The 24,839-nt window shown below is 59.8% G+C and overlaps 3 protein-coding genes across 8 annotated transcripts in view; all 3 read right to left on the bottom strand.

Annotated features, from left to right (window-relative positions):
* LENG1 (leukocyte receptor cluster member 1) overlaps window positions 1–1,821 on the bottom strand; it is a 4,731-nt gene extending 2,910 nt beyond the window's left edge. Inside the window, exon 1 of one of the 2 annotated variants that reach the window (XM_042918914.1) lies at window positions 1,746–1,821. The gene's annotated coding sequence lies outside the window, so the exon portion shown is untranslated. Of the gene's footprint in view, window positions 1–183; window positions 482–1,745 lie in introns of those variants that run through there. The other variant, XM_042918913.1, reaches the window with a different exon arrangement.
* On the bottom strand, window positions 491–12,243 carry TMC4 (transmembrane channel like 4). The gene is made up of 15 exons (XM_042918848.1): window positions 11,880–12,243; window positions 11,069–11,282; window positions 9,651–9,796; window positions 8,275–8,507; window positions 7,999–8,120; window positions 3,944–4,091; window positions 3,295–3,462; window positions 2,922–3,085; window positions 2,529–2,655; window positions 2,175–2,272; window positions 1,746–1,929; window positions 1,329–1,459; window positions 1,067–1,222; window positions 708–786; window positions 491–611 (listed from the first exon to the last, which is right to left on the bottom strand). Exons 1-15 carry the CDS (start codon window positions 12,241–12,243, stop codon window positions 543–545), a joined length of 2,403 nt encoding a protein of 800 aa, XP_042774782.1. The 3' UTR covers window positions 491–542.
* MBOAT7 (membrane bound O-acyltransferase domain containing 7) lies at window positions 12,208–24,839 on the bottom strand. Of its 5 annotated transcripts, none has more exons than XM_042918878.1 (8): window positions 24,727–24,839; window positions 23,641–23,719; window positions 23,408–23,537; window positions 22,717–22,843; window positions 20,687–20,846; window positions 18,293–18,653; window positions 16,442–16,618; window positions 12,208–13,215 (listed from the first exon to the last, which is right to left on the bottom strand). In XM_042918878.1, exons 2-8 carry the CDS (start codon window positions 23,714–23,716, stop codon window positions 12,828–12,830), a joined length of 1,419 nt encoding a protein of 472 aa, XP_042774812.1. In that variant the 5' UTR covers window positions 23,717–23,719; window positions 24,727–24,839; the 3' UTR covers window positions 12,208–12,827. The 5 variants fall into 5 exon arrangements, with proteins under 5 accessions (XP_042774812.1, XP_042774813.1, XP_042774814.1 ...); XM_042918879.1 differs by having other exon boundaries at window positions 24,451–24,808; XM_042918880.1 differs by having other exon boundaries at window positions 24,657–24,808.

Genomic DNA, 24,839 nt, shown 5'->3' with positions numbered 1-24,839 from the left:
GAGAGAGTGCCCCTCCCTGTTGTTCCTGTTTTAGCTACGGATTGGGCCTGGGCTGACTGCCACGCCCCCAAGTCCGTAAGGAGAGCTGACTAGCTGAGATGCCCGAATTTGGGTTGGTGTAGCCTAGCGACCGCCTCCCACCAAGGTTCTGAGCCAATCACGTGTCCCCGCGCTGAAGCTTACCGGACGCGGCCGCTAATTGGCTGGCACGTCTGTCAAGTCTTGTCGAGGCCAACTCACTTGATTGGCTTGTGCCCGACTCCTCCCCCGCCCCGCTGCAGGATGCAATTTACAAACAACGCTCTGCAAGCTGGGCCATCTTTATTGATAAAAGAGAGACGTTCACTGGAGTCCAAGGGTGGGGGAGCTTCAGAGTCCTGGGAATCCCCGAATCCCAAGGCTGTTAAGCCCATGGGTTTTCTCCACTTCCTCCATTTTACAGATGACGTGCCGGAGGCTTACAAAGGGTCTGGGGGGGGGGGGGGGGGTGGGCAGGTCTGGGTCAGAAAGTGGGACATCGTCCTGAGCAAGGGTAGGGGAGGTCAAAGAGCCCCGCTGGCCGAGCTCAGTGCCACAGCGCGCTGTGCCAGGAAGACCTTATTCTGCGCCTCCTACGTAAAGGGTAAAGGGAGGTAGAGGTGAGACGCCTCTCCCCACTGTTTCTTTCCATATCCAGGACCCATTCCCAGGAACCCGATCTGGCTCACCATCTCTATCTGGCGTTTGAGCTCAGAGATGAGACGTCCATATGAGTTAGCCAAGACTAAGGTATACACCATCAGGATGCTGGAGGAGACAGCAATGGAAGCCACACCCAAAACGCTCTTAGACTATCTTCAATGCATGGCCCCTTAGAAACCAGAGACCTGGACCCCCAGCCTCCTCCTCCCTCAGACCCAGGAGTCCAGGACCCCAGCCGCCTCCTCCCTCAGACCCACAAGTCCACGCCCCATCCTCTCCTCCTGAGACTCAGGAATTTGGGTCCCCAGCCCCTTCCTCTCTTAGAAACAGGCAGCGGGAGCCCCAGAACACACAAACTCAGACCTAGGAGTCTGGGCCCGCTCACCTGGAGATTAGCAGAAGAGGCACAGCAAAAGCCTGGGTCCCCAGGAAAAAGAGAAAGTTCTGGGTGATCCGAGGGAGACTGGAAATTGACTCAGGGATCTTGGCCCAGATGGACGACTGACCTCGGAAGGGGCCACACAGCTTAGAGGGTGGGATCCTGAAGAAGTCAGAGACAGACAGTGCTCAAGGATGGCCAAGACTCAGAATCCTGGATGACAGCGAAGGGATGGAGGGAAGAAGAGGCAGGCGCCTCTCACACTTACAAGAAGATGCTATAAAGGACGGGAACAGCAGAGATGGTCAGACCCAGAAGAAGGACCAAGGGGAAAAAGAAGTTCACTGTGGCGGCCCGAAAGGTGCGGGAGGCCGGAGAGCAGGTGGAGAAAAGAGTGAACTGGGGGGAGAAGGGGGAAATCTGAGACACAAGAATCTGAGCCCTAGCCTGTCCTTTCTCACCATCCAGGAGTCTGGGTCCCTGGTGCCCCCATAAGTCCCTAGACCTTTGCTGCTATCAGACCCAGGAGTCGTGCCCTTCTTTCCTCGGAACGAAAAGACGCCCTAGACCCCTCCTCCCACATCCAGAAGTCTGTCCTCCAGACCCCTCCTCTCTCAGGATCTAGTGGTTGGGCACCCTCGCAACCCGCCTCCCCCAGGACTCAGAAGTCCATCACACTCCTCACCTTCTTGAAATAGAAAAGTAGCAGGAACTTGACCGTGTTGAGCATAGGTAGTAAAGGGCAGAAAAAACTCCCTACCCAGACCACCGTCTGCGCGTAGATGAGTCCCAGCACCTCGTCGGGCACCTGGAACTCCTGGGTTCCCACCGTGCGTCCCAGCGGCCCGGGACAGAGGCCGCAGAGCAGCCTGAGGGGCGGGGCGGGGCCGGGCCGAGTCAGAGGCGCCTCCACCGCCCCACCCACCAATCAGAAGGGAGCAAGTCTGAGGAGGGGAGGAGCTTTCAAAGTCCCGGAGGGGTTGTGTCCAGAGGCGGGGTCCCAGGGCCGGGTAGGGGCGGGGCCAGAAGGAACTAGGTGACAAGGGGGCGGGGTCTGCGTGTCTGGGCGGGATGGTGAAAGGGGCGGAGCTATCGCGAGGGGCGGGGCTCTCACTTCCGAGGAAACTGGATGAGCAGCATGACAGCCAGTCCGGTCAGCAGATCAAAGATCAGGAGTTTGTACATCTCCTGCCCCAGCCGAGTCTCCCAGCACTGAGGAAAGAAGTCACGGGTCAGAAAGACCTCAGGACCCAGGAAGCTAAGGGCCAAGCATCCAAGTCTCCAAATCGCAAGCCTATGAGATCCTTGCAATCCTTTCTCTGGGGAGCCTCAGTTTTCTCGAACATCCCTACCCACGTCCTCAAGAGGAGGGGTGTTCTAGCACTTTAAACCTGGAGTCTGGACCCACCCAGCTCCTCCTCTGCTTCAGGGGGGCCCAGGGTTTGGGGCCCCTCTCTTTCCTTCTCACCGGTAGCTCTTTGTACTTGTAGCCACAGGTTTTGCACTCCTCAGCCTCAGCATTGCCCCCACAAGTGATCTGATTCCAGAGAGAGAAGAGCAACACCAGCAGGGAGGCCAGGCGGAGAAACACGGTCCTGGAGGAGCCCATGGAGGGAAAGGAGGGGAAGGGGAAAGCAGCACTGACTAGTGCTCACCATGTGCTGGGCCCCTCCTGTGCGGGACACACTCACCATTCTCCCCATTTCACAGAAGAAGAAACTGAGGCTCTGTAAGAGTCAGGATCTGAATACAGAGCTCACTGGGCCCCATGTCCCGGGGACTTCCGTGCCTTATGAACTACAGCCAGCTCCCTTCAGACCACCCCTGCCATCATCCCCGCCCACCCTGCAAAGGCTAGAACCTGAGCAGGATAAAAACAATCTGGCGGCTCCTGGTATAGCCCTCCAGCGGGGCGATGAGCTTGAACACAGGTGGCAGCAAGAAGTTGACCCCAGAGATGAAGATGGACGGAAGGTAATCCACCCCAAGCTTTACCAGTGGCATCTGCCGGACAAGGGGCGTCTCCTGCGAGAGAAGGTGGACCAAGCAGAGAGGCTCTGGAGTTCTGGAGGAACGCCCTCCCCCAGCCTCTTCTTCCTTCAGCGCCCCGAGGGCCGAACATACACCCCCCTCCCTCCTCTCCAAGATCGCAGGAACTCTAGACTTCAGGCCCTGCAGCCTTGGAAAGGTGAGCCCAGGCCCGCAGGACTCCCCTCCCCCAGGACCCTCCGCACCTGCAGCTTCACAGTGGCCCCCGTAGCCCAGTAGACCCCGTAGAAGGCTGCTCCCAGGAGCGCAATCACCAGCAGGTTGAGCAGAACCCGCACCGACCACACCTTGGCTTGCTGGCTCAGGGTCCGCACTGCTGCCTGGCGCCGTACCACGGCCTCCTCCAGCTCCACCTGAAGCCGAGAAAGACGGGCATTTGGGCTCAGTACCCCCCAGGCCCGGCCGGTGGTCCAGAGCCCCTGCTCAACTTGAACTGATACAGCACCGTCCCTCTGAGGACTGCTGTAATCCTTGTCCCAGCCCCTCCGTGGTCCTCTAGGTCACCATTCAGATCTCCCGGCCCCGCCCCTCCAGAGGCCCACCCAGCACCACGGGCCCCGCCCCCAGACCCCACGCCCCGCCCCTCCGAGGCCCCGCCCCGGTTCCCGGTCGCGGGCCTGGATCTTACCCCGAGGAGCTTCAGCCTTCCTGCTGCTGGCTTTTCCCTGTGCCCTTTGACCTCAGGCGTTTCTGTTGTGGCCTCTTCCCAGCCCCCTCCTTTCCCAAGGCCCGCCTCCTTAGAAGAAACCTCCACCCGGCATCTCTGCGAGCCGCATCCCTGGTCGAGGCCCCGTCCCCTCCGGTCCCTGTGTGGGTGTAGACCCCCACGCGCACCTGCAGCTCGTACAGGATGATGCGATGGCGCAGCCGCACGTGGACATCCCCACGGAGCCCGAAGTCCCAGGCGCTGAACACGCGGCGGCTGTAGCTGGTCAGGACCCCGGACTCAGCCAACAACGTCTGTTTCAGTCCTGACACGGAGCTAAGGGAGGGAAGGGCCAGGAGACAGGATGTGGAAGGTCAGCGCCCTCCTATGGGACAAACGGAAGACGAACCCTAGGGCCTCGGGCATCCGGCGAGCTGCTACCTAGCAGAGAAGGAGTCAGAAACCGAGAGAGAGATTCAGAGGCAGACTCGGGAACACAGACACCGGAGAGACAGAGAAAGACAGAAACCCAGTAGAGAGGGACAGAGCTCCAGAGAGAAGGGGACAGGACCCAGAGTGAGACAGAAAAAGACCCTGGGGAGAGACAGAAATTTAGAGGGAACAATGAGACCCCAAAGGGGACAGATTCAGAGGGAGGAGGACAAACAGTGAAACAAGGAAATCTAGAGAAAGAAGTCAGAGACTCAGAAGGACAGATGTCCAGAGAAGGCGGTTGGGGGAGAAAGACCCAGAGAAAGGAGGACAGAGACTCGGAGAAGTGGGGCAAAGACCCAGAGGGGGGACAGACACACAGAGAAAACCAGACCAGGGGGCTCTGTATCCACATTCACCGGCCTGGCGTGAGCCCCCAGCTCCCCTTCCGTGGACACCTATGGAAGGACTGACACCTGGTCTCTGCCTCCACCCGTGCCCTTTTGAATCCATTCTGTTGTTGTGCCCGTGGAACCCTCTTTTTATGCAGATGAGACATTACTGCCCTTTAAAACCTATTCCACAGCTTCTCCTTGTTCTGACGTTTAGGCCCCTTCATCGCACAGCCAGCCAGCGCGCACCTGCCCCAGCCCCCACCTGCTTGTTGAAGCTCAAATCCTGCCCCTCCCCCTCCACTCCCCCCCCCCCCCCCCACCGCCTTTCGGGTCTCAGAACACTCCAAACCTCTTCTCACCACAGGGCCTTTGCCCTTGCAGTTTCCAGTGCCTGGAATGTCCAGGTCTTAGCCGCTCAGCTGGCCCGTTCCTTCTCATCTTCCTGGGCTTTCTGTACGGGTCGCCTCCTCAGATAGTCCTTAACTAACCGCTCCGTTTAACGAGGGTCCCCGCCCATTCTCTATCACAGGGTGGTGGCGAACTACGGCACCAGTTTTTGTAAATAAAGCTCTATTGGAACACGGCCACGTGCACTCATTTACTTACTGTTGACAGCTGCTTTAGCCGGACAACGGAGTTTAATTCACACGGAGACTGTGTGGCCGGAAGAGACGAAAATATTTCCTATCTGGCCTTTATCGAGAAAAAATTGCAGCTGCCTGTCCTATCACCTCGATCATAGCATCCCATCTGGTTTCTATATGGGGCTCCCAAACTGAAATAGCTGATTGGCTTTTAAAAATTTTTTTAAATATTTATTTTTGAAAGTGAGAGAGACAGAGTGTGAGCAGGACAGGGGCAGAGAGAGAGAGGGAGACACAGAATCCGAAGCAGGCTGCAGGCTCCGAGCCGTCAGCACAGAGCCCGACACGGGGCTCGAACTTACCGTGAGATCGTGACCTGAGCCAAAGTCAGACGCTTAACCGACTGAACCACCCAGGTGCCCCTAGCTGATTTGCTTTTCAACATAAAATTGGCTTTTTATTTATCTCGCAGCTTATCTCCCCTCCTGAACTGTGAGCCGCACAAAGGTGGGGGACCTTCATCTGGTATCCCTGGGCCCTGGCACAGTGCCTGGAGTTTAGACGACACTCCACTTTATTTTCTCCTCCCCTGAGAGAACCCCCAGGCTGGCCTGAACGCCAGCGAGTCCCACGTTTGCGTCTCCAGTGCAGACCGGACTCCGGAACCCACGTGTGACTGCCTAGTCATCGCTCCCCTCGTGTGTCCAAAGCCATCTCAGAATCAGCCGGCCGAAACCACACCCCCCGCGGGTGCTGCCCTTTCCACAGCTCTCCCCGTCCGAACACTGCGCTGCCCCTTCCAGAGGCTCAACACCTGGAGGCATTCCTAACTTCCCAGCTCAGCTCCCCGCCCCCCCCCAACCCACCAGTCGTTGGGAAGCCTCTGGGCCCTGCTCAACAGGCATGGAGAACCTCCCTCTCCTATGCTGAACAGGTGAAAGCAGTCCACGGTGTTGACACAAAGCATGAGGGGTGGGGGGAGTTGAGGGAGAAACGTGGGAGCTTGAAGAGATCTTGAGAAGGTTCCGGAGGCTGGTCAGGTTCCATTTCTTTTCTTTTTTTTTTTTTTCAAGTTAAAAAAATTTTTAATGTTTATTTTTGAGAGAAAGAGAGTGAGCAGGGGAGGGGCAGAGACAGAGGGAGACACAGAATCCAAAACAGGCTCCAGGCTCGAGCCCGACGCGAGGCTCGAACCCACGAACTAGGAGATCGTGACCTGAGCCGAAGCCGGACGCTCAACCGACTGAGCCACCCGGGCACCCCATGTTCCGTTTCTCGATATTCATGGCAACATACCAAGCCCTACCCTCTGGTTTCTGCATGTTTCTGGATATGTGTGATATTTTTAAAGTGAAAAATGTAGAGGGGTGCCTGGGTGGCTCAGTCGTTTTTGATCCCCCGACTCTTGATTTTGGCTCAGGTCATGATCTCACGGTCCGTGGGTTCGAGCCCCACGTTTTCTGTGCTGACAGCTCAGAGCCCCCTTCAGACCCTCCGCCCCCCACCGTCTCTCTGCCTCTGCCCCACTGCTGCCTGCGCGCGCTCTCTCTCTCAAGATAAATAAATAAAGACATGATAATGTAAAGACGTGCAGGCGTCACCTAATGCCAGGGTGGGAATCACGTTGCAACACATAAATGTATCAAATCAACACCTTGTACACCTTAAACTTACGCAGTGTGATTTAGGTCAATGATATGTCAAGAAAGCTGAGGGGGGAGGCTAGAAATTCAATGGGAAGGAAGGAAGGAAGGAAGGAAGGAAGGAAGGAAGGAAGGAAGGAAGGAAGTGAGGGAGGGAGGGAGGAAGGAAGGAAGGAAGGAAGGAAGGAAGGAAGGGGAGAAAGAGATCCGAAACTGACCCCTGCCACCACCCGGGAGCAAACCACCACTGTCTCTTGCCTGGATTATCGCCACAGCCCCGTCACTGTTGCACCTGCTGCTTGCGCATCCCCGACTCTCCTCCCTTCTCTCCTTCTTGCCCCCCCTTCTCCCTCCTCCGTCCACCACAGAGCCAGAGAGGAAGCCTTTTGAAACCTAAATCAGATCGGGGTGATCTGCTCAAGAGCCTGCAGTGAGTCCCCCGGCGCGTGGAGAGCAGCCACATCGTTTACGGAGTGGGGCGCATCCCCCGTGGCTCTCCCCACGTCCCCGTGCGCCCTCCGCCACGCATCCCTGCTCCTGCCTTGCTCTGGCTGTGCTCTCCGCCTGCAGTGCTCATTCCCCGGGTATTTCTCTGACCAGACCCCTCACCCCCTCAACGCTTTTATTTAAACGTCTCGTCTCATCCAGGCATCCCTGGGGGACCCCTAAATGCAGCAGCCTGGCGCATTCTCACCGACGGCCCGCCTCACCTGCTGCATCTGTGTCCGGAGCCCCCTTCACCTTCTAACTCACCGTGTCGTTGACTCATTTATGGCTTATTACTTATCACCTGTCTCCCCCTGGTAACCTGTCAGCTCCCCCAGGACAGGACTCTGTCTGGTTTCTGTTTGTGTCTAGAACCACGGCGGCCGACACGTAGTAGGTGCTTAATAAACAGCTGTTGCCGGAACGAGTGAATCACCCGTTTGTTTCCTACAAAGCATGCTCCCCTCCAGAAAAGATGTCGTTAAATTTGTGTGGTTAAGATCTTACCTTCCCGCTCTAGACTCTGAAGCCACGGGAAGGAGAAGCTTCCCAATTTGTCACTGGTCTTTAGCACGAATGAAATGTTTTTAAGTGTGATTTCAACTCCAACTGAGAGAAAAGGATCCCGGAGGGAGACTCCGGATTCTTGGGGAGGGGTCTGCTAGCACCAGGACTCCCTCCCGGGGTCCCAGGTGTCACTGACCGGTGGAGGATGAGCACCAGGTGCAGAAGGCCAATGACAAAGACGGAGCACAGGTAGGTGACCGCTAGGTGTTGGCGGGGTGGGTAGAACCCATAGAAGAGAGGAGACCATTCTAGAAAACCCTGCCGAGGGAAAGGTCACCGTGGGGCTAGGCAATGGGGGGTGGGGCACCCAGGCTCGGGGGGGTGGGGGGTGGGTGGGGGGAGTGGGGGGGGTGGGGGGGTGGGGGGGTGGGGGGAGTGGGGGGGGGGGTCTCCCAGGGACCCAGGCACTCACCACTCCTGAGAGCAAGCTGAAGAGGTGGGTGGGGAAGGTGACCAGGCCTTGGGGGTCGGGGTTGTAGAAGCCGCAGGGTGAGGAGGTGTCAGGGCCAGGGGGACCCGGGGGCGTCCCCTCCAGCCAGGTGGGCAGCAGTGTCATGCAGGCCTTCAGCACAGACGCCAGCACGTTGAGAAGCAGCAGGAAGCGGAGTAGCAAGAAGTAGGACTCGGTGCCGGCGCCAAACTGGCCTGCAGGGGGCGCCACAGAGGCGGGGGGCTGCTTTCTGAGTCTGGAGTCCTGGCTCTCCTCCCACAGAACCGGGAGTCCTGCTCCCCAGCCCCTCCTCCCTCAGACCCAGGGGTCCTGACTCCCAGCCCCCTCCTCCCTCAGACCCAGGAGTCCTGGCCCCCAGCCCCTGCCCCAGACCCAGGGGTCCAGGCCCTTAGCCCCCTCCTTCCTCAGACCCAGAAGTCATGGTCCTCTAAGACCTCCTCCCTCAGACCCAGGAGTGCAGGCCCCAGCCCCTCCTCCCTCAGACCCAGGAGTCCAGACCCCCGGCCCCTCCTCCCTCAGACCCAGGAGTCCAGACCCCCGGCCGCTCCTCCCTCAGATCCAGAAATCCAGACCCCCGGCCGCTCCTCCCTCAGACCCAGGAGTCCAGACCCCGGCCCCTCCTCCCTCAGACCCAGGAGTCCAGACCCCCGGCCGCTCCTCCCTCAGATCCAGAAATCCAGACCCCCGGCCGCTCCTCCCTCAGACCCAGGAGTCCAGACCCCCGGCCCCTGCCCCCTCAGACCCAGAAATCCAGACCCCCGGCCCCTCCTCCCTCAGACCCAGGAGTCCAGACCCCCAGCCCTCCTCCCTCAGACCCAGGAGTCCAGGCCCCCAGCCCCTCCTCCCTCAGACCCAGGAGTCCAGACCCCCGGCCCCTGCCCCCTCAGACCCAGAAATCCAGACCCCCGGCCCCTCCTCCCTCAGACCCAGGAGTCCAGACCCCCAGCCCTCCTCCCTCAGACCCAGAAATCCAGACCCCCGGCCACTCCTCCCTCAGACCCAGGAGTCCAGACCCCGGGCCCCTCCTCCCTCAGACCCAGGAGTCCTGAACCCCAGCCCCCTCCTGTCTCAGACCCAGGAGTCCTGGCCCCCAGCCCCTCCTCCCTCAGACCCAGGGGTCCTGGTCCCCAGCCCCTCCTCCCTCAGACCCAGGAGTCCAGACCCCCAGCCCTCTTCCCTCAGACCCAGGAGTCCTGGCCCCCAGCCCCTCCTCCCTCAGACCCAGGGGTCCTGGTCCCCAGCCCCTCCTCCCTCAGACCCAGGAGTCCAGACCCCTCAGCCCCTCTTCCCTCAGACCCAGGAGTGGGCCCGCCCCAGCAGCCTCAGCCCTGCCGCACCTCCGATCCTTTTCAGCGTCCACGCCCAGGGCTGCAAGGTGTGCAGGCGTTCCTGGGTCTTCTCCTTGGACCGCCGAAGCCACAGGGCCCACTGAGCCACCCTGGAACCTGATCCCTGGGCCACTTTGTCCCTGGCATGGCTCTGCCTGGTACAGAAACAGATTCAGAGACAGAAAATGAAGGGCCTGGCAGCCCCGAGCGGACACCCCCAAACGGAGAAGCACCCCGCCAGTGAGACCGGGCTGGGATGCTCTCCAGCGATAGGAGCAGACACATAAGAAGCCAGGCGGAAATCAGAGGGTGCAGGGGTCTACTGGGAGTTCCAGAACAAGCACGCTCACGCCGTGCTCTTTAGGGATGCGCCCCCGGGTGGAAGGCAGGGAAGTGATCGTCACACAGGTCTGGGAGATCATCACACAGGACCTGTGTGGGGAGAGGGGGGTGACAGGGGCACGTGGGGGTGCTCCCCAGGGCGGAGTCTCCTGCCCCAGGTGCAGCCTGCCCGGGGACTCACCGTGGGAGTACTCCCGGGCTGCGCAGGGTGCCTCCTGCACTTGTCTGGAGGCAGGGATCATAAAGGAAAAGTGAAAAGGAAAGAAGGTTTGGTTTGGTGTTTGTCCCTGTTCCTGGCGCGGAGCGATAAAAACCCTTGGAAGACCAAGTGAAGAGATCCTGGTGTCGTCTGCAGCGGAAACGAGGTGACTTTTGGACTCCAGCTAAGGGGGGGGGGGGCTTGCCAGGGAAACCACCCGCAGGTGTGGAGGGGGGAGGGGCTTGGAACCTGCAGCCCCACCCCCGACCTCCCGGGGGAGCAGCGGGGCTGGAGGCGGGTTCGATGGCCCTTGGCCCAAGATTTAATCAAGCCCGCCCGTGTAGGGGAACCTGCATAAACACCCGAAAGGAAGGGGTTCGGAGAACAATTTCAGGACGCGGGGCCGCGTCCTCAGACGGCCCTGGCACTTGCTTCTGCCCTCGTGCAGCTCGGGGCTAGGAATGCACGACGCTCTCGCGCCTTCCGAGAGTTCCAGCGCCGCACTTTGCTTTGAGGAAAGAGCCACATGGTCTGAGCTTTACGCCAAGCGGGCTTAGGAAAGGTTTCCTGGGAAGGCTGTACTCCGGACAGCGTGGGGAGCCCCTTGTTGACCAGGCATCGTCCCCCAGCCCGGCAAGCTCTGTGGCGGCAGGGAAAGGAGGAGCAGTGACAAGCGTCAATAGGCAGGAGACAGACACAGAGACACACATCAAGCAGAGAGGAACACACAGAGAGAAAGAGCGAGAGCAGAGACAGAGAACGTGAGCCCGGAGGTTAGAGAAGGGAGTCCCAGGGTCGGGGAGGCAGGACTCCCCGGAGTCAGAGAAGCAGGGACACCGCGTAGACTCGGCCCACAGCTGGGTAGGAAGCGGGAGGTGAGCCTCACCTGTGGGTCCGGCGGGCCTGCATGGGCCAGGGGAGTTCCCTGGAGGGGATGGGTTCTCCCAGCTCCTTTTGGGCGGCTTCGGCCATGGCCTGGACGTTGCTCTCTCCATCTTCTTCCTCCTCCCCCGATGCCCCCCAGGGGAGAACCCCGGGTCCTCGGTACCGAAGGGTGGCGGCACTGGGGAGCTCATTCAGCACAGAGGAGAGCGACGGGCCTGGGGCAGGGGAGCGGGGGCTGGTAGGGTGCAGGACTCGCAGCCCCCAGCCCCTCCTTCCTCAGACCCAGGAGTCCTGACCCCCCCCCAGCCCCTCCTCCCTCAGACCCAGGAGCCCTGAACCCCACACCCTCCTCCCTCAGACCCAGGAATCCTGAACTCCACGCCCTCCTCCCTCAGACCCTGGAGTCCAGGCCCTCAGCCCCTCCTCCCTCAGACCCAGGAGTCTTGAACCACAGGGCCTCCTCCCTCAGACCTTGGAGTCTGGGCCCCCAGCCCCTCCTCCCTCAGATCTGGGAGAGCAGGACCCAGGGCCCCTCTGCAAGCACCCAAATGTGGGCCCCCCAGAGCTGAGGAGCCCATTCTTCAACTTCCTTTTCTCTTATTCAGGAGTTTGCAACCCTCACCCCCCCTCCCCCGAGACTGGAATCTGGACCACCAGACCCCTCCCCAGGACGCAGGAGTCCCACGTCCTGGTTCCCTTCCCCCACCCAGAAAGCCAGGAATCGAAACCATCCCCCTTCTGCCCTCTGGACCCTGGAGTCCAGGCCTCCATTCCCTGCCTCCCTCAGGACGCCCCCCCCCCACTCCCCCCACCTGCTCTGGCCCCCCGGGGTGCCGGCCAGCCTCCGGAGGAGCCCCAGGCCTCCGGTTCCCACGTCGGGCCCGCTTCCATGGCCCCAGGTGCGACTGTTTCCGTCTCTAGCGGCCGGCTGGGCGGGGACTGCCCCAGGTGAGGAAGGGACCCCGGGCAGGTCCGCACCTGGCCACCAGGTGGCGGTGGTGGGAGGACAGCAAGCACTTCAGCGTCAGGGCGGCTGCTGGGAAACGTCCTGGGAACAAGCCCACGGACGCCAGCGTGGTCCCTGGAAGTGCGGCGCCACGAGCCCCACGCCCGTCGATCACCCACAGGCACACGTACGATCTTTGCAAAACACTTTATTGGCGGAGGCTCACACATTCTGACCGTGTCTCAGGCCAGAGAATGACAAGAGGGTGACAGGTGCGCTGGGACCCTGAGGTGGCTCAGATGGAAGCTGCAAGAACCATGTCCGCAGGCCTGCTCCTCGGTGCCTCAGTTTCCCCCTTATGAAACGGGAGGGTTATGTTCCCTTCCGCGTCTGAAATCCTGGTACAAGGGGGACGAAAGCCACAGGGAGGAGGTTCCCCACTCCCAGAACCTGCCCCGAAGCTCCTACCCCACACCCTGTGCCAGGAAAAGGACGTGTGCCCAAGAAGCCGTGTGCCTGGCGGCCCCTGCTGGCGGGGTGGGGGAGTGCGGCTCTCTCCGGAAGCTGGGGCCGGGACACCTGGGTGGTCGAGGGTTGTCCTGAGCCCTCGGGGCAGAGGGCAGAGGGCGGGGAAGCAGGGAGAGCTGCAGCCCGGCTCCGTCGGACGCCGGGTACGGAGAGGAGACGGGAATCCTCGCCAGGCCCCTGGCCGCTCCAGCAATCTTTCTGGGAAGGGAGACGGCGGCCGGGGTCACAGGATTCCCAAGCAAGAAGCTTGGTGGCCGGGCCGACTGGCAAAGGGTGCCGCGGCAGCCTATTCCTCCCGGAGCTTTTCTGGGGCCAGGCTGGCGGCCGAGGGCGCGGTCTTCCTCCGGCCCGGACCGCCCCCGCCCAAAGCCAGCCCCAGCAGCAGGGCGGCCAAGGCCAGGATGTGGACGCAGAAGTAGACGGAGGCCCAGTACCGGACGGTGTCTCCCAGGGACAGCAGCACGAAGCCCATACACATGTAGTCGTAGGCGCGCATCTTCAGGAACCAGTGCACCCAGTCCCAGGCCTTCTGGCCCCCGGGACTGAGCCGCCCCCGCAGGGCCGACTCCAGTCGGCCCTCCGCTGCCAGGCACAGCGGGATGGTCAGGAAGCTTAGGTAGTAGCCAGGGTGGAGGCCGTGCCAGTAGGCGCTGAGCAACATGGTCCAGGCGCTCCTGGGGGAGGGGCTCGGATTCAGGACCCTGGAGCCCAGACCCCCAGCCCCGCCTCCCTGAGACCCAGGAGTCCAGGCCCCCATCTCCTTCCTCCCTCAGACCCAGGAGCACAGACCCCTGAGACCCAGGAGTTCTGACTCCTCAGGCCCTCCTCTCTCGGACCAAGAGTCCAGGCCCCCAGCCCCCTCCTCCCTCAGACCCAGGAGCCCAGAACCCCAGCCCCTCCTCCCTCAGACCAGGAGTCCTGACCCCCCCAGCCTCTCCTCCCTCAGACCCAGGAGTCCTGGACTCCACTCTCCTCCCTCAGACCCAGGAATCAGGCCCCCGGCCCCCTCCTCCCTCAGACCCAGGAGTCCAGGCCCCCAGCCCCCTCCTCCCTCAGACTCAGGAATCACTATTCTCTTTTCAGGAACCTAGTTAATGCCCTCTTATCACAGCTTTCCTCAAGACCCATGAACCTGAGCCCCTAGCCACTTCATCTTGGGGATCTAAGAGTGGAATTCCTGATTCATGAAGACTCAGTCATCTCTAGCCATGGTCTCCTCTCTCTCTGGACCCCAAAATGCTATAAATTCAGGCTCCGGTCCCTCCTTCCTCAGAGACACAGAAATCACCACAGAGGACTCCGCCTGGAATGGAGATGTGGGTTCTTCCTTGTCTGTGGGCATCAGCCTTTCCCTGGGGTACATCAGGGTGCTTGAACCTAAGGACACAATAATGCTGCCCCCCACCCTTGGAGGCATAAAGAGTCCGTAAAAAGGCTGAATTTTCACTCTTGCCCAAAAGGGAGACCTTTTCCCCTCTCTCTTCTTCAGCCACTTCCACGAAAAAACATAGTGCTTCAGAAACTTTTCTCCGTCCTTCGGATATAGATGGAAACGTTCGGAAAGGCTTGGAAATAAGCCTTACGAAAACACAGTCCACGAATGTTTTTCTGGAGGGTGGTGGTACCCAGTCTTTGAACTATAAACGTCATGGGAGCTGGAGCCCCTGTCTCCCCGCCACTGTGGGGGTTCATCCCAGGCAGCTGGCATCACGCTACCGCCTGCTTGACACCTAGTTGCATTCTTCCTTCAGGTAGAGACGATCAGCACGGGTGGCTACCCCATTACCAACTGAACTTGGGCAGAACAGGAGACCGTGCATCACGGCAAACAGTCGGTGGGTCCTCTTACTTGAGGACAGGTTATTGTTTCTCTTGGGAGCATGCTGTGCAGGGGACTGTGACAGGTGGCTCCGACAACAAGGCGAGCTTTCTTTTCGTTTTGGTAATCTCGTTAGTGGGTTACGTGGTGCACAGCCTGGCTCAGTGCTAGCTCTTTAATAACAAAACCGTGTTCTTTCTTTTCTGCCAGTGGTGGAGACAGAATTCCCCGGGTCGGGAGCATTTCAAGAGACGTTCTCCGACAGGGAAAAACAGGGTGGAAGGGACGCACATAAACGGCCCACCAGGCACCTTGAACTCCACACAGGCACCTGAACTCTGAGCTGTGGCCCCTACCTGCTCTCCCCACCTGCACACTCTCCCAAGAACAGTCCGTGCTCCCCCTCAGCCTTTCCCCGCTTCCGTCCTCTCTGGAACCCACTCCAGCTGGCTTTCACTTCCGCCCTCCAAACTGCTCCCATCAAGGTTGCTGGAGACTCCCCCGCACCCTCCCGTCACACCCAAGCCCGAGCCTTTGTTGTACTGAAGCTCCTGACATCACCCGACACAAATGATCCCTCTCTGCTTTCCTGACTGTCCTCCTAGCTCATCGGCTCCGTCTAGGCCGGCTCCTCCTCGTCCCTCGTCTACACCAGGGTTTCTCAATCTCAGCACTACTGACATTTGGGGCCAGATCATTCTGTGCTGGAGCGGGGGCCGTCCCGTGCCACGCAGGGTGTTGAAGAGCGTCTGGGGCCTGTAACCACTGGCAGCCAGTAGCATCTCCCAGTTATGGCACAAAGGGCTCCTAGGCGTTGCCGAATGCCCCCGGGGAGTGTGGCACAGTTGCCCCCAGCCGAGAACCTCTAACCGAAACACTGGAGTGCCCGCTGCTTTGACCTGCTGCTCAGCCCGAGTGTTAGGTACCGCTACCTGAAGGGACCTGAGCGCCCGCTTCTCACACCGTCTCCTCCTTCTGCGCCAGAGTCCCGTAACTAACCGCCTATCCAGTAACCCCAGCTGAAACCTGACGGTCACCTGGGAGTCCGTGGGACTCCACCCAAGTTGCACTCCCTCACCCAAGCCACTCTGGAAACTTTCTCCTGGCCAGTCTTCCCATCTCAGTCACTCACAGCCATCACCTGGCATCACGCTTCACTTCCTCACGTTCTCATCCCCACATCCAGGCCATGCCCAGTCCGGACACCCAGGTAGGTTTAGCTCCTAGCTCTGCAGCTGCGTCCTGACTCATCTGGTGGCTCTGGGAAGGCGGAGTGACACTCGGCAGGTTACCTAACCTCTCTGAGCCTCAGTTCCCTCATCTTTAAAATGAGGGCAGGGAGCCTGGGTGGCTCAGTCGGTTAAGTGTCTGACTTCGGCTCAGGTCATCATCTCACGGTTCACAAGTTCGAGCCCTGCATCGGGCTCTGTGTGGACAGCTCGGAGCCCGGAGCCTGCTTCGGATTCTGTGTCTTCCTCTCTCTCTGCCCCTCCCCTACTCACACTCTCTCTCTCTCAAAACAAATAAACATTAAAAAAATTTTTTTTGAAACCAGGAAAGTAAGCTCTACGTCCTAAGGCTGTAAACATAACAATGTCTGGCACACTCGAGTTTCCACTCAAGAAGTATTGGATGAATAATGAATAAAAGCTACTATACGGTGACTACTCACCTGGCGGGCCTCACGTTAGGTATGTTCACATCGCTTAATCCTCTCATCAATCTCTGAAGTAAGTTAACAGCATCACCCCCATTTAAGAGTTGAGGAAACACAGGTCAACTAGCTACTTAAGGTTTCTCTGTATCTGGCTGGGCCAGGATCCCAAAAAGTCTGGCCAGAGTCCACAGGATTCAGTACACTGCTTCTGTCCAAAGACGTTGACTTTACACAAGTAGAAACTGAGGCCCAGAGAAAGGGAACGATTTACCCCAGAGCAATGCAAATCAGGGGCTGGGAACCGGCTCAAGAAACTACAACTCCCATGGTCCTCTGGGGCGGAGGTCCGGCCGGGAGCCCGCAAGCAGCCCCAGGCGCTGCTGGGAGGTGTAGTTCCGTGTTTTCCCAGGGCAGGCGCGCTCACCTTAGGACATAGGAGCGAGCAGGTGCGCTCTTGTAGACGTACTGCGCCAGCCACCACTGCACCGTCATGTTCCAGTACCGCATGCCATCCCGCACCCGCACGCAGAAGTCAGTGCCGTAGCAGTCGATGTTGCGGATGGTCTCATAGTCGTACTCCAGGGAGGCCGCCTTCTCCGGACTGGGGGGGGTGGAGGATGAGGGTGGGGGACAGACATGCAGCTCAGCCAGGCCCCCTCCCGACGCTGGCTACTGTCCCAGCCCCGGATGCTAAGGAGGGGATCGTGGCCAGGCCAGAGCTCTGGCTGTCACATTCGCTAGGGCAACCGGGGAGGGTAGCCCAGAGGGAGCCTTTTCCCGGACGAAGACTGGGGGCGGGGGCACAACAGTTCACTGACAAGGGGTCCTCCTTCTTTTGGTCTCAGGGCTACAACAGCAACGAAAAGCCTTGAGGGGCTACAGTTGCTAAGCTACGAGTCCTCAGCAACCTGACCCTTCAGGGGTCTCAGATGCTAGGGAAGGGCAAACGAGCTCACTGTATTCAGAGCAGCCGCCCAGTGTGGTCCTAAGTTGTCAAGACACTGTGGTTGCTAGGGAAGTAGCATCCCTAACAACGCGGTGGTCTATGATTGCTAGGGAGATGTTTGAGGCCCACGTGACACCTGATGGTCTCTGTTGCTAGGGAAAGGGTATTCCTTAGGAACAAGGCCTAGGATGTTTAGAAACACTTCCAGAAAGGGCCCCTCCTGGTCTTTATGATTATTCAGTTAAGTGTCATCTCCAGCACTACAGTGGCTCCTGGATCACTGGTGCCAACAGTCCCAGTGGCAGTGAACATCTTTCACCCACTCCAGGGTGGGTGGCTTCTGAGAATGGGAGGGGAGCCGTCTATTACAAAAGCCTTCAATTCCTGCTTGCCATTTTCTGGCAGACGCCCTCACTAGTAACGGGAGGTCTACCCGATGGTTGCTAGGAACCGGGGATGGGGGAGGGGGGAAGTGCGGGGTGGGATGGGGAGGTGGAGTCCAGTCCCAGTGGTTAGAAGCATCATTTCCCTAGCAACCTGAGAGCAACACTTCCTTAGCAACAAGACAGCCCCTAGTTCCTGGCTAGCAATTCAAGAACGAGGAGGGGGGGTGGCACTAGGAACAAGGTCAGTCCACAGTTACTGGGGTACTTCCTCAGCAGTGGTAGGAAAGCCACCCGCGGTTGCTGGGAGCGGCGTCCTCTCTGCCAGAGGACAGCATGGTCAGGGACGCCATGTCCTCAGAAAGCGCAGGCTGTTAACGTGAGGACATCACATGGTTGGGGGCCTGTGCGCTGGCGTCTAGTAACCAAGGGCAGGTTAGGGGGCGCCATTTACATAGCAATGAAAAGCGAGTCTTGTGGCAGGAAGGGGCAGGCCATGGTTGCTAGGGAAGCGCCCCCCATAGCAAAGAGGGGCAGTCCGGTTGCTAGGTAACCATCTCCCTAGCGACAAAGGGTGGGCCCCATCACAGCCCAAAGATGGTATCCCAAGTAACCAGGCACAACCGGGTTACCGGGGTGACACTTCCATGGCAACAGAGGGGAGGCACATGGTTGCTAAGATACCACCTTTTCCTAGCAACAGAGAGCAATTCACCATCCCACGAGGTGACAAGCGTTAGCAACAGGGGGCAGTGGCAGGTATGAAGAGTACTGCTCCCCAGGGCAGGGGTAGATGGGCGGTGGTGGCCAAGGGGCGACATTCCACTGATAGCAGGGGGCGAAGCTGCACCCCCTGCTCCCCCACTCTCCTCCCTGCTAGGGGCAGGGACAGCCTGTGCTGACGGGGCCTGCCGGGTCTTGGGAAGCCTCCCTCCCGCCGCCTGACCTGCTGGGGGGTGGGCATTGGAGGGTGGGGCCGCCCCCGGCCCGGGCTTTGGCGGCCACGGGGTAGGCCCCGAAGCCGGCGGCAATGCAGCCGCACTCGGCGGCAATCCAGGCCACGTAGAAGCGCATGCGGAAGGCGAAGAAGACGGGGATCATGTAGAAGAGGCGGGCAGGCAGCGGGCGGGCGTAGAAGGCGTCCTCACGCACGGCCTCCAGCGGGAAGAGGTGTGAGGACAGCAGGAAGAGCAGGCCAAAGAGCGGGGCCGGCCAGGCTCGGCGCAGGAGGGGCCGCAGGCTGGGCACGGCCCCCGGGAAGGGCTGCTCCAGCCAGTCCAGGTACGTGCGGTAGCGGAAGAACGGGCCTGTGGCGGGAGGGAGGGGCAGCCGTCAGAGACTGGTCTGGAGGTGGGGGGGTGGGGGGTGGGGGCTGAGACTGGGCGCTGAGGAGTGGGGGGGGGGGGGGGGGTGGGGCTAGGTAACCCGAACGAGAGGAGGGAGACTCTGAGAGAAAGGGACAAGAAACCAGCGAGTCTTAGACTCTTGATCTTGGGGGTCGTGGTTCAAGCCCCACGTGGGGCTTTGGGTGTAGAGATTACTTAAAAATAAAGTAGGGGCGCCTGGGCGGTTCAGTCCTTAAAGTGTTCGACTTCGGCTCAGGTCACGATCCCACAGTTTGTGAGTTCAAGCCCCTCTGTGCTGACAGCTCAGAGCCTGGAGCCTGCTTTGGGTTCTGTGTCTCCCTTTCCCTCTGCCCCTCCTCCGCTTGCGCTCTCTTTCTCAAAAATAAATAAACATTAAAAACAAAAGAAAGAAAGAAAGCAAAGAAAGAAACCAGAGAGGGGGAGTTCAAGGACTCAGAGAAAAAGATAAAGGACAGACTGCTAAGAAGCGAGGAACAAAGAGCTGGAGAGTGGGGGGTATGGAGACAAGTCCCCAGGAAACACAGGGGCAGATAGGCGGGACCCGAGGGGTGGGGGGGGTGACCTCTGCATGAAGGAGGAAGTAGGGCAGTGCAACTGGAGAGGAACAGAGTGGTTTGAGAAAAGGTCAGAGGGTTGCAGGCAGGGAGGACTCAGGGTTTTGTTCTAAGAGCCAGGAAACCGCTGTAGGCTCTTCCAACAGAGAGGTGCCGGGATGCCATTCACCCTGGCCCCTGAGCAGGGCGGGGGCTGCAGAGGGTCACCGGTGGAAAACAGGAGACAGTGGTAGCGCTGGAGATAAACTGGAGATAAACTGACAGCCTGGCCCAGGGAGGGAGCAGGTGCGGATTAACGGAAGTGACAGCCTTACGTGTCACAAAGAACAGAGAGAAGAGAGTAGGATTCCATTCATAAATGACCAGCACCGGGACATCTATAGAGACAGAGAGTCAGTCAGTGGTTCCCAGGGATTGGGGGCAGATGCGGTTTGAGGGACGATGGCTACAGGGTCCAGAGTTTCCTTCTGGGGCGATGCAATGTCTACAATGACATGGTGGTGATGGCCGCACAAGTCTGTAACTATGCTAACAACTTCTGAGCTGCATGTAGCTTTAAGTGGGTGAACATATCAGTTACGGTTCCATAAAGCTGTCATAAAAAAGAAAACCTCCTAGGGGCACCCGGGTGGCTCAGTCGGTTGAGCGTCCGACTCTTCATTTCAGCTCAGGTCACAATCTCACTTTGTGAGTTTGAGCCCCGCATCAGGCTCTGCGCTGACTACTTGGGATTCTTTCTCTCTGTCTCTGCCTTTCCTCGGCTTGTGCTCTTTTTCTCTCTCAAAATAAATAAATAAACTTAAAAAAAATCTTAGGAAAAAAAGACAGAAAACCTCCTAGGACATCAACATTAATGGAAAATATTTTCGGACGCTAAAAATGGGAGCATAATGTGAATGTGTTTGTTCCTTGGGTGATAGGAACATCAGGGTTGCATAGACCCTGCTCCTTTGTCTCCTGATTGCTCCCAAGAAGCCACAAGGAACCACTGAGGCCAAGAACAGTCTGTCTCTGCTCTGGAGGGCCAGCGGGAGAGTCTGATGTAGACCCAGGCAGAGATGCTCGCCCTCAAGAGGAGCACATGCTGGGGCGCCTGCATGGCATCTGACTTCGGCTCAGGTCATGATCTCACAGTTCGTGAGTTTGAGCCCCACCTCGGGCTCTGTGCTGACAGCTCGGAGCCCGGAGCCTGCTTCGGATTCTGTGTCTCCCTCTCTCTCTGCCCCTCTCCCACTGGCACTCAGTGTCTCTCTCTCAAAAATAAATAAATATTTAAAAAAAAAAAAAAAAAAAAAAAAGGAGCAGATGTTGGAACAGAGGCAGGATCACAGAACAGGCACCAAAGTCCGGGTGGAGAATGGGGACAGGCAGTGGTGACGAGACGCAGGGAGGCAGGGCTGGGGGCGCAGCCACACTCACCTGTCATGATTCCCACGTAGCAGTAGCTGTAGCTGAGCGTCTCCATCAGAGAGGGGACATCAGGTAGGAGCCCCAGGCTGGGCCCCTTGCTGAAGCCCGTGGCCATTTCCTTCCTCTGGGCCAAGTGCAGGTCCTGAACTTCACTGGCGAGACTCACCAGCTGGGAGGAAGGGGCACGGGTGGGGGACAGATCAGACCCCGGGCCTTCCTCACCCTCACCTCCCTGCAGCCAAGGGAAGCCACCGGGAGCTGAGGTTCCAGTCCATGGGCGGCTCTCGGCATCCAGAGTCATGAGTCGCAGGGTGGCAGCTTCTGGCCACAGGTGCTCCCTAGCACTGCCTCCTGGGCCTTTCTGTCTCTTCGTTCCCCCTTCTGTGTTCTCCCACGGGCCGTGGCTTCATACCACGCACGCTCTCATGATCTCCAAGCTGTACCCTGTCTGGGCTCCTCCTTCCATCCCCAAAACCATTCAAAGTGCCTCTTGTCAATGATACAAGCCTACTGCGTTCCTCAAACTCATGGCCTCGAGAGCGGAACACGTTACCGTTCCCCAGAGGCGGCGCTCTCCCCTCGGCAAATGCCACCAGCAGGCAATTAACTGCTCAGGCGGGGAACCTTCCTTACTCCCCAAATCTACCGTAGGTCTCTGAGTCTGTAGCTTTTGGCCTCCGTTCTGCTGCCCAGCCCCCAGGCTGAACGTGATGGGCCTGCCCCTGCAGGCCCGTTCTCCACCTTCTCCGCAGGCCCAAGGCTGACACGGCAGCCACAGGCCTCAGCCGGCCTTCCGACTTCCCTCTGGGTTCTGCCAGAAGGGAGCCCCAGGACCAGAGGGGGGAAGGCAGGTGTGAGAGCTGGGCCGTGTCCCTTGGTCCAGCCTCTCAAGGCGGAGGGAGGACTCCACACGACACTCTCCTTTCTGTTCGACTACCGGCCCCGCTCTCGTCCCCAGGGTTGGTACCGGCTCCCCGTGGCTGGCCCAGGATCCTCACTGTCCCTTCTGGCTCCTCCGCACCCCCGCCCGCCCACACTGTTGTCCAGAAGGACTCCTCAAAGTATCCCCAACGCGGCACTTGCCGCTGGGGCTCCGACTGGCCTACCGATGGCCTGGGTCAGGCCGCCACTGCTGGTCAGCGGGACTCTCATCAAGGAGGGTGCCCTCATCCCTTCTTGCGCTCCCCGCGGCAACTCTGTGGGCATCCAGGGCGCAGTTCCAAACACGTCAATGTGGTCACCTTACCTCTTCTGGCGACAAACCCCAAAACCGCTTCCGGTGGATCCCGGGCCCCCTGGGAAGCCTAAACCCCTCACCTTGGCCCCGCTTCCCTTCCCTTTCCGTCTCTCGATGAACGCTCGCTGTGGCTGGCACCCAGTCACCGGGCTCAGCCTGCTCCCTTCCACGTGCTGTTCCTACATGCCGACAGGCTCTTCCTCCAACTCTCAGCCAACCAACTCCGGCCTGCCCTTGCCTCCCGGGCCACCGAGAACACAAGATGCTCGGGAGACCTGGTTCGCTACCTCACGTGACTGTCCCGTGTCCTGTGTGACATGTCGCTGGAGCCCAGCACACAGGAACTCAGGACTTTTCGGTCTGGGATGGGGCCTGGGAACCTGCTCTCACCCATCTCCCCAGGTGGTTTCGAGCCAGACACGGGTGTCCTGTTTTTGTGCCCTCAGAGAAGCGCCTTCTCTCCAAAGCTGTTTCCCCCTCCTTGGCTAAATGGCTTGCTACCAAGATGCACTCCTCGAGAACTGGTCCGTAAAGCGCTTAGCTCAACCTTTGGCACACGGCAAAGACCAAATGACACCTGCACTACTTGGCCGCGGTTACCCTACCTGGCGCGGGGAAAGGAGGGACTACTTCTTCCCCCCCCCCCCCCCCCCGGGAACAGTTGAGAGGTGAAGTCCTGCCCCTGGGGGTGCTCCGGAGATAAAAATCCCACCTCCCCTACTGCCCCCGAGAGTGGGTGTGGAGGAGGCCGAGAAGATGGGCCGTTCGCTGGCACCAAGAGAGGGGTGGAGGGGCGTCTGACCTTCAGTGTCAGCAGCAGCTGGACGGCATTGGTGAAGGGCGTGGGGGTGGGCAGGCCCAGCAGGCTGAGTGCGCGGAAGAACAGGAGGTAGGAGAAGGTCCAGGCGAGGGCCAGGGCGTGGCAGGAGCTGGGGCAGAGCAGGAGGACGAGCGTGCTGGGTACAGGGACCTCGACTCCGCCTCCCCCAGATTCTAGCTACAAGCCCTCCCTCACCCGCCCCAAGAGATAAGGGGGGGAAGGACGGGAGGAGCCAGACTGAACCAGTGCAAGAGGGGGCTCAGCCCCACAGAAATGCGCCACAACAGAGAAGAGAATGAGGAGGGGTTAAGATAAGCTTTAGGGTGAAAACCCTTCAGGCCTCCATTTTTTTCCGAGGGAGGCGAGAAACACGGAGAAAGAAAGGGAGACGTAATACAAGTATGAATGGTGGCAGGGCCGGCCCACCGGTCCCCCGTTCTCCCGAATACATGATACGGATATTAAGAACCAGGACAAACACGCAGGGACAAGACCCAGAAAAAAAGGCCGGACAGGAAGAAACACAGACCAAACCACACGGAGAATCCAGAGATAAAAAGAGACACCCAGAGACAAAGGCAGAAAGGGAGACAGACCCAAAAAGGAAACAGGTTGCTTCCTCCCCCTCTGTTCTCCCTCCACACCGCCCCCCCCCCCCACCCCAAATCCTCACCAGGGCTGCGCCTGAATGAGGGCCCAGGTCCCAAGGATGGTGATCAGAGAATGCAAAGTGTGGGGGCCACAGGTGAACAAGGTGAGCCCCAGGCCCACAGCTGCTGCCCCCCATCTCTTCAGCCCAGGTCCTGCGGGGAGAAGGGACAGCATAAGCCTGGACCCTTCCAGGGAGTCCCCTGCCCGGTGTCCCCCCACCCCCCAATTTTCCACTAGGGAGGGAACCTGACTCACCAGCTTTCTTAAAGAGGAAGCCGATGGGGATGGAGATAAGGAGAACCACTAGATAAGTCCATTCTTCAGGCGACATGGTCTGGGGGAGGGGCAGAGGGTTTGTGAGAACCCAGGGATCCGGGCCATCAGCCCCTCGCCCTTACAGGATTCAGGAACCCACCCCCTCTAGTCCCCAGTGTGGAGGATCGTGGAGCCCTACCCTCAGCCCCTCTCCTCTGAGAACAGAGGAATCCGGACCTCCAGGACCTTCCTCCTTCAAGGATAAAGCGATACACCCCCAGCCCCGCTTTTTGGAGAACCCAGGCCTCCAGTCCTCCTCTGAGAACCCAGGAATCCAGACCTCTCAGCCCCTCCCCCGAGGATCCAGGAATCCGGCCCCTCCCCCTGCGATCGCAGAAATCGAAGCTAATCCCCCAACCCCCATTGGGGACCCACGGATTCAGTCATCGCTCGCTGAGAACCCAGCAACAACCCTTGTCCCAGGCCTTTCCCTTGCAGAGCCCAGGATTCCAGAGCTCCCAGCCCCTTCCTCCTGGAAGGATCCAGGGACTCGGGCCCTCCCTCTCTGAGAACCCAGACTCCAGCCTCCACCTCCATCCAAGGTGCACACGTTTCTTCCACCTAAAGCCTGGAGGGCGCCCCCTCCCCGTACGTCCCCACTCCCCCAGCGCAGGTCAGACCGGCTCCGGCAGAGCCACAGGCGGTTACACCACCCCCTGCTCGGCCGCGCTCCCGGCGCCGAGTCCGCCCCGTCCGCCGGCCGGTCCGCAGCCCCCGCCTCACCCCAGGTCGCCCGTGCCCCCCGCCCACCTGGGCCTGGCTCCGCGCCGCCCGCCGGGCGGGAGGCGGCCAAGCGGTCCGGGCCCACGGGCGCCCCGGCTGTGGCCACGCCTCCTCGGCCCAGCGCGCGCTGCTCGGTCGCGGTCCCGGGCCGGATGTGCTGCCCCGTCAGGCTGCGAGCCGGACAGGGAAGCGGCCGGCAACCTGCAGCCGACAGCTCCAGCCCGTGGCTGTACCTTTACCCCTCGGCAGCCGAGCCCAGTGCACGTAAAGAGGCGGGGCCCGGAGCTTCGGGCTCGGACGTACGCTTCGGAGCCGGGAGAAGCCGGGGTCTCCGCTTCGGGTTCCTTCGGGCAGAATCGGCGGCAGTTTGGAGGCGGGGCCACAAGCTTCGGTCTCCGTTCGGAGGTCTCCGTTCG

The sequence above is a fragment of the Panthera leo genome, chromosome E2, assembly GCF_018350215.1.
Source record: "Panthera leo isolate Ple1 chromosome E2, P.leo_Ple1_pat1.1, whole genome shotgun sequence".
NCBI classification, from domain to species: Eukaryota; Metazoa; Chordata; class Mammalia; order Carnivora; family Felidae; genus Panthera; species Panthera leo.
The sequence above is the reverse complement of the archived record's forward strand: the minus strand, read 5'-3'. Positions and strand labels throughout refer to the sequence as shown.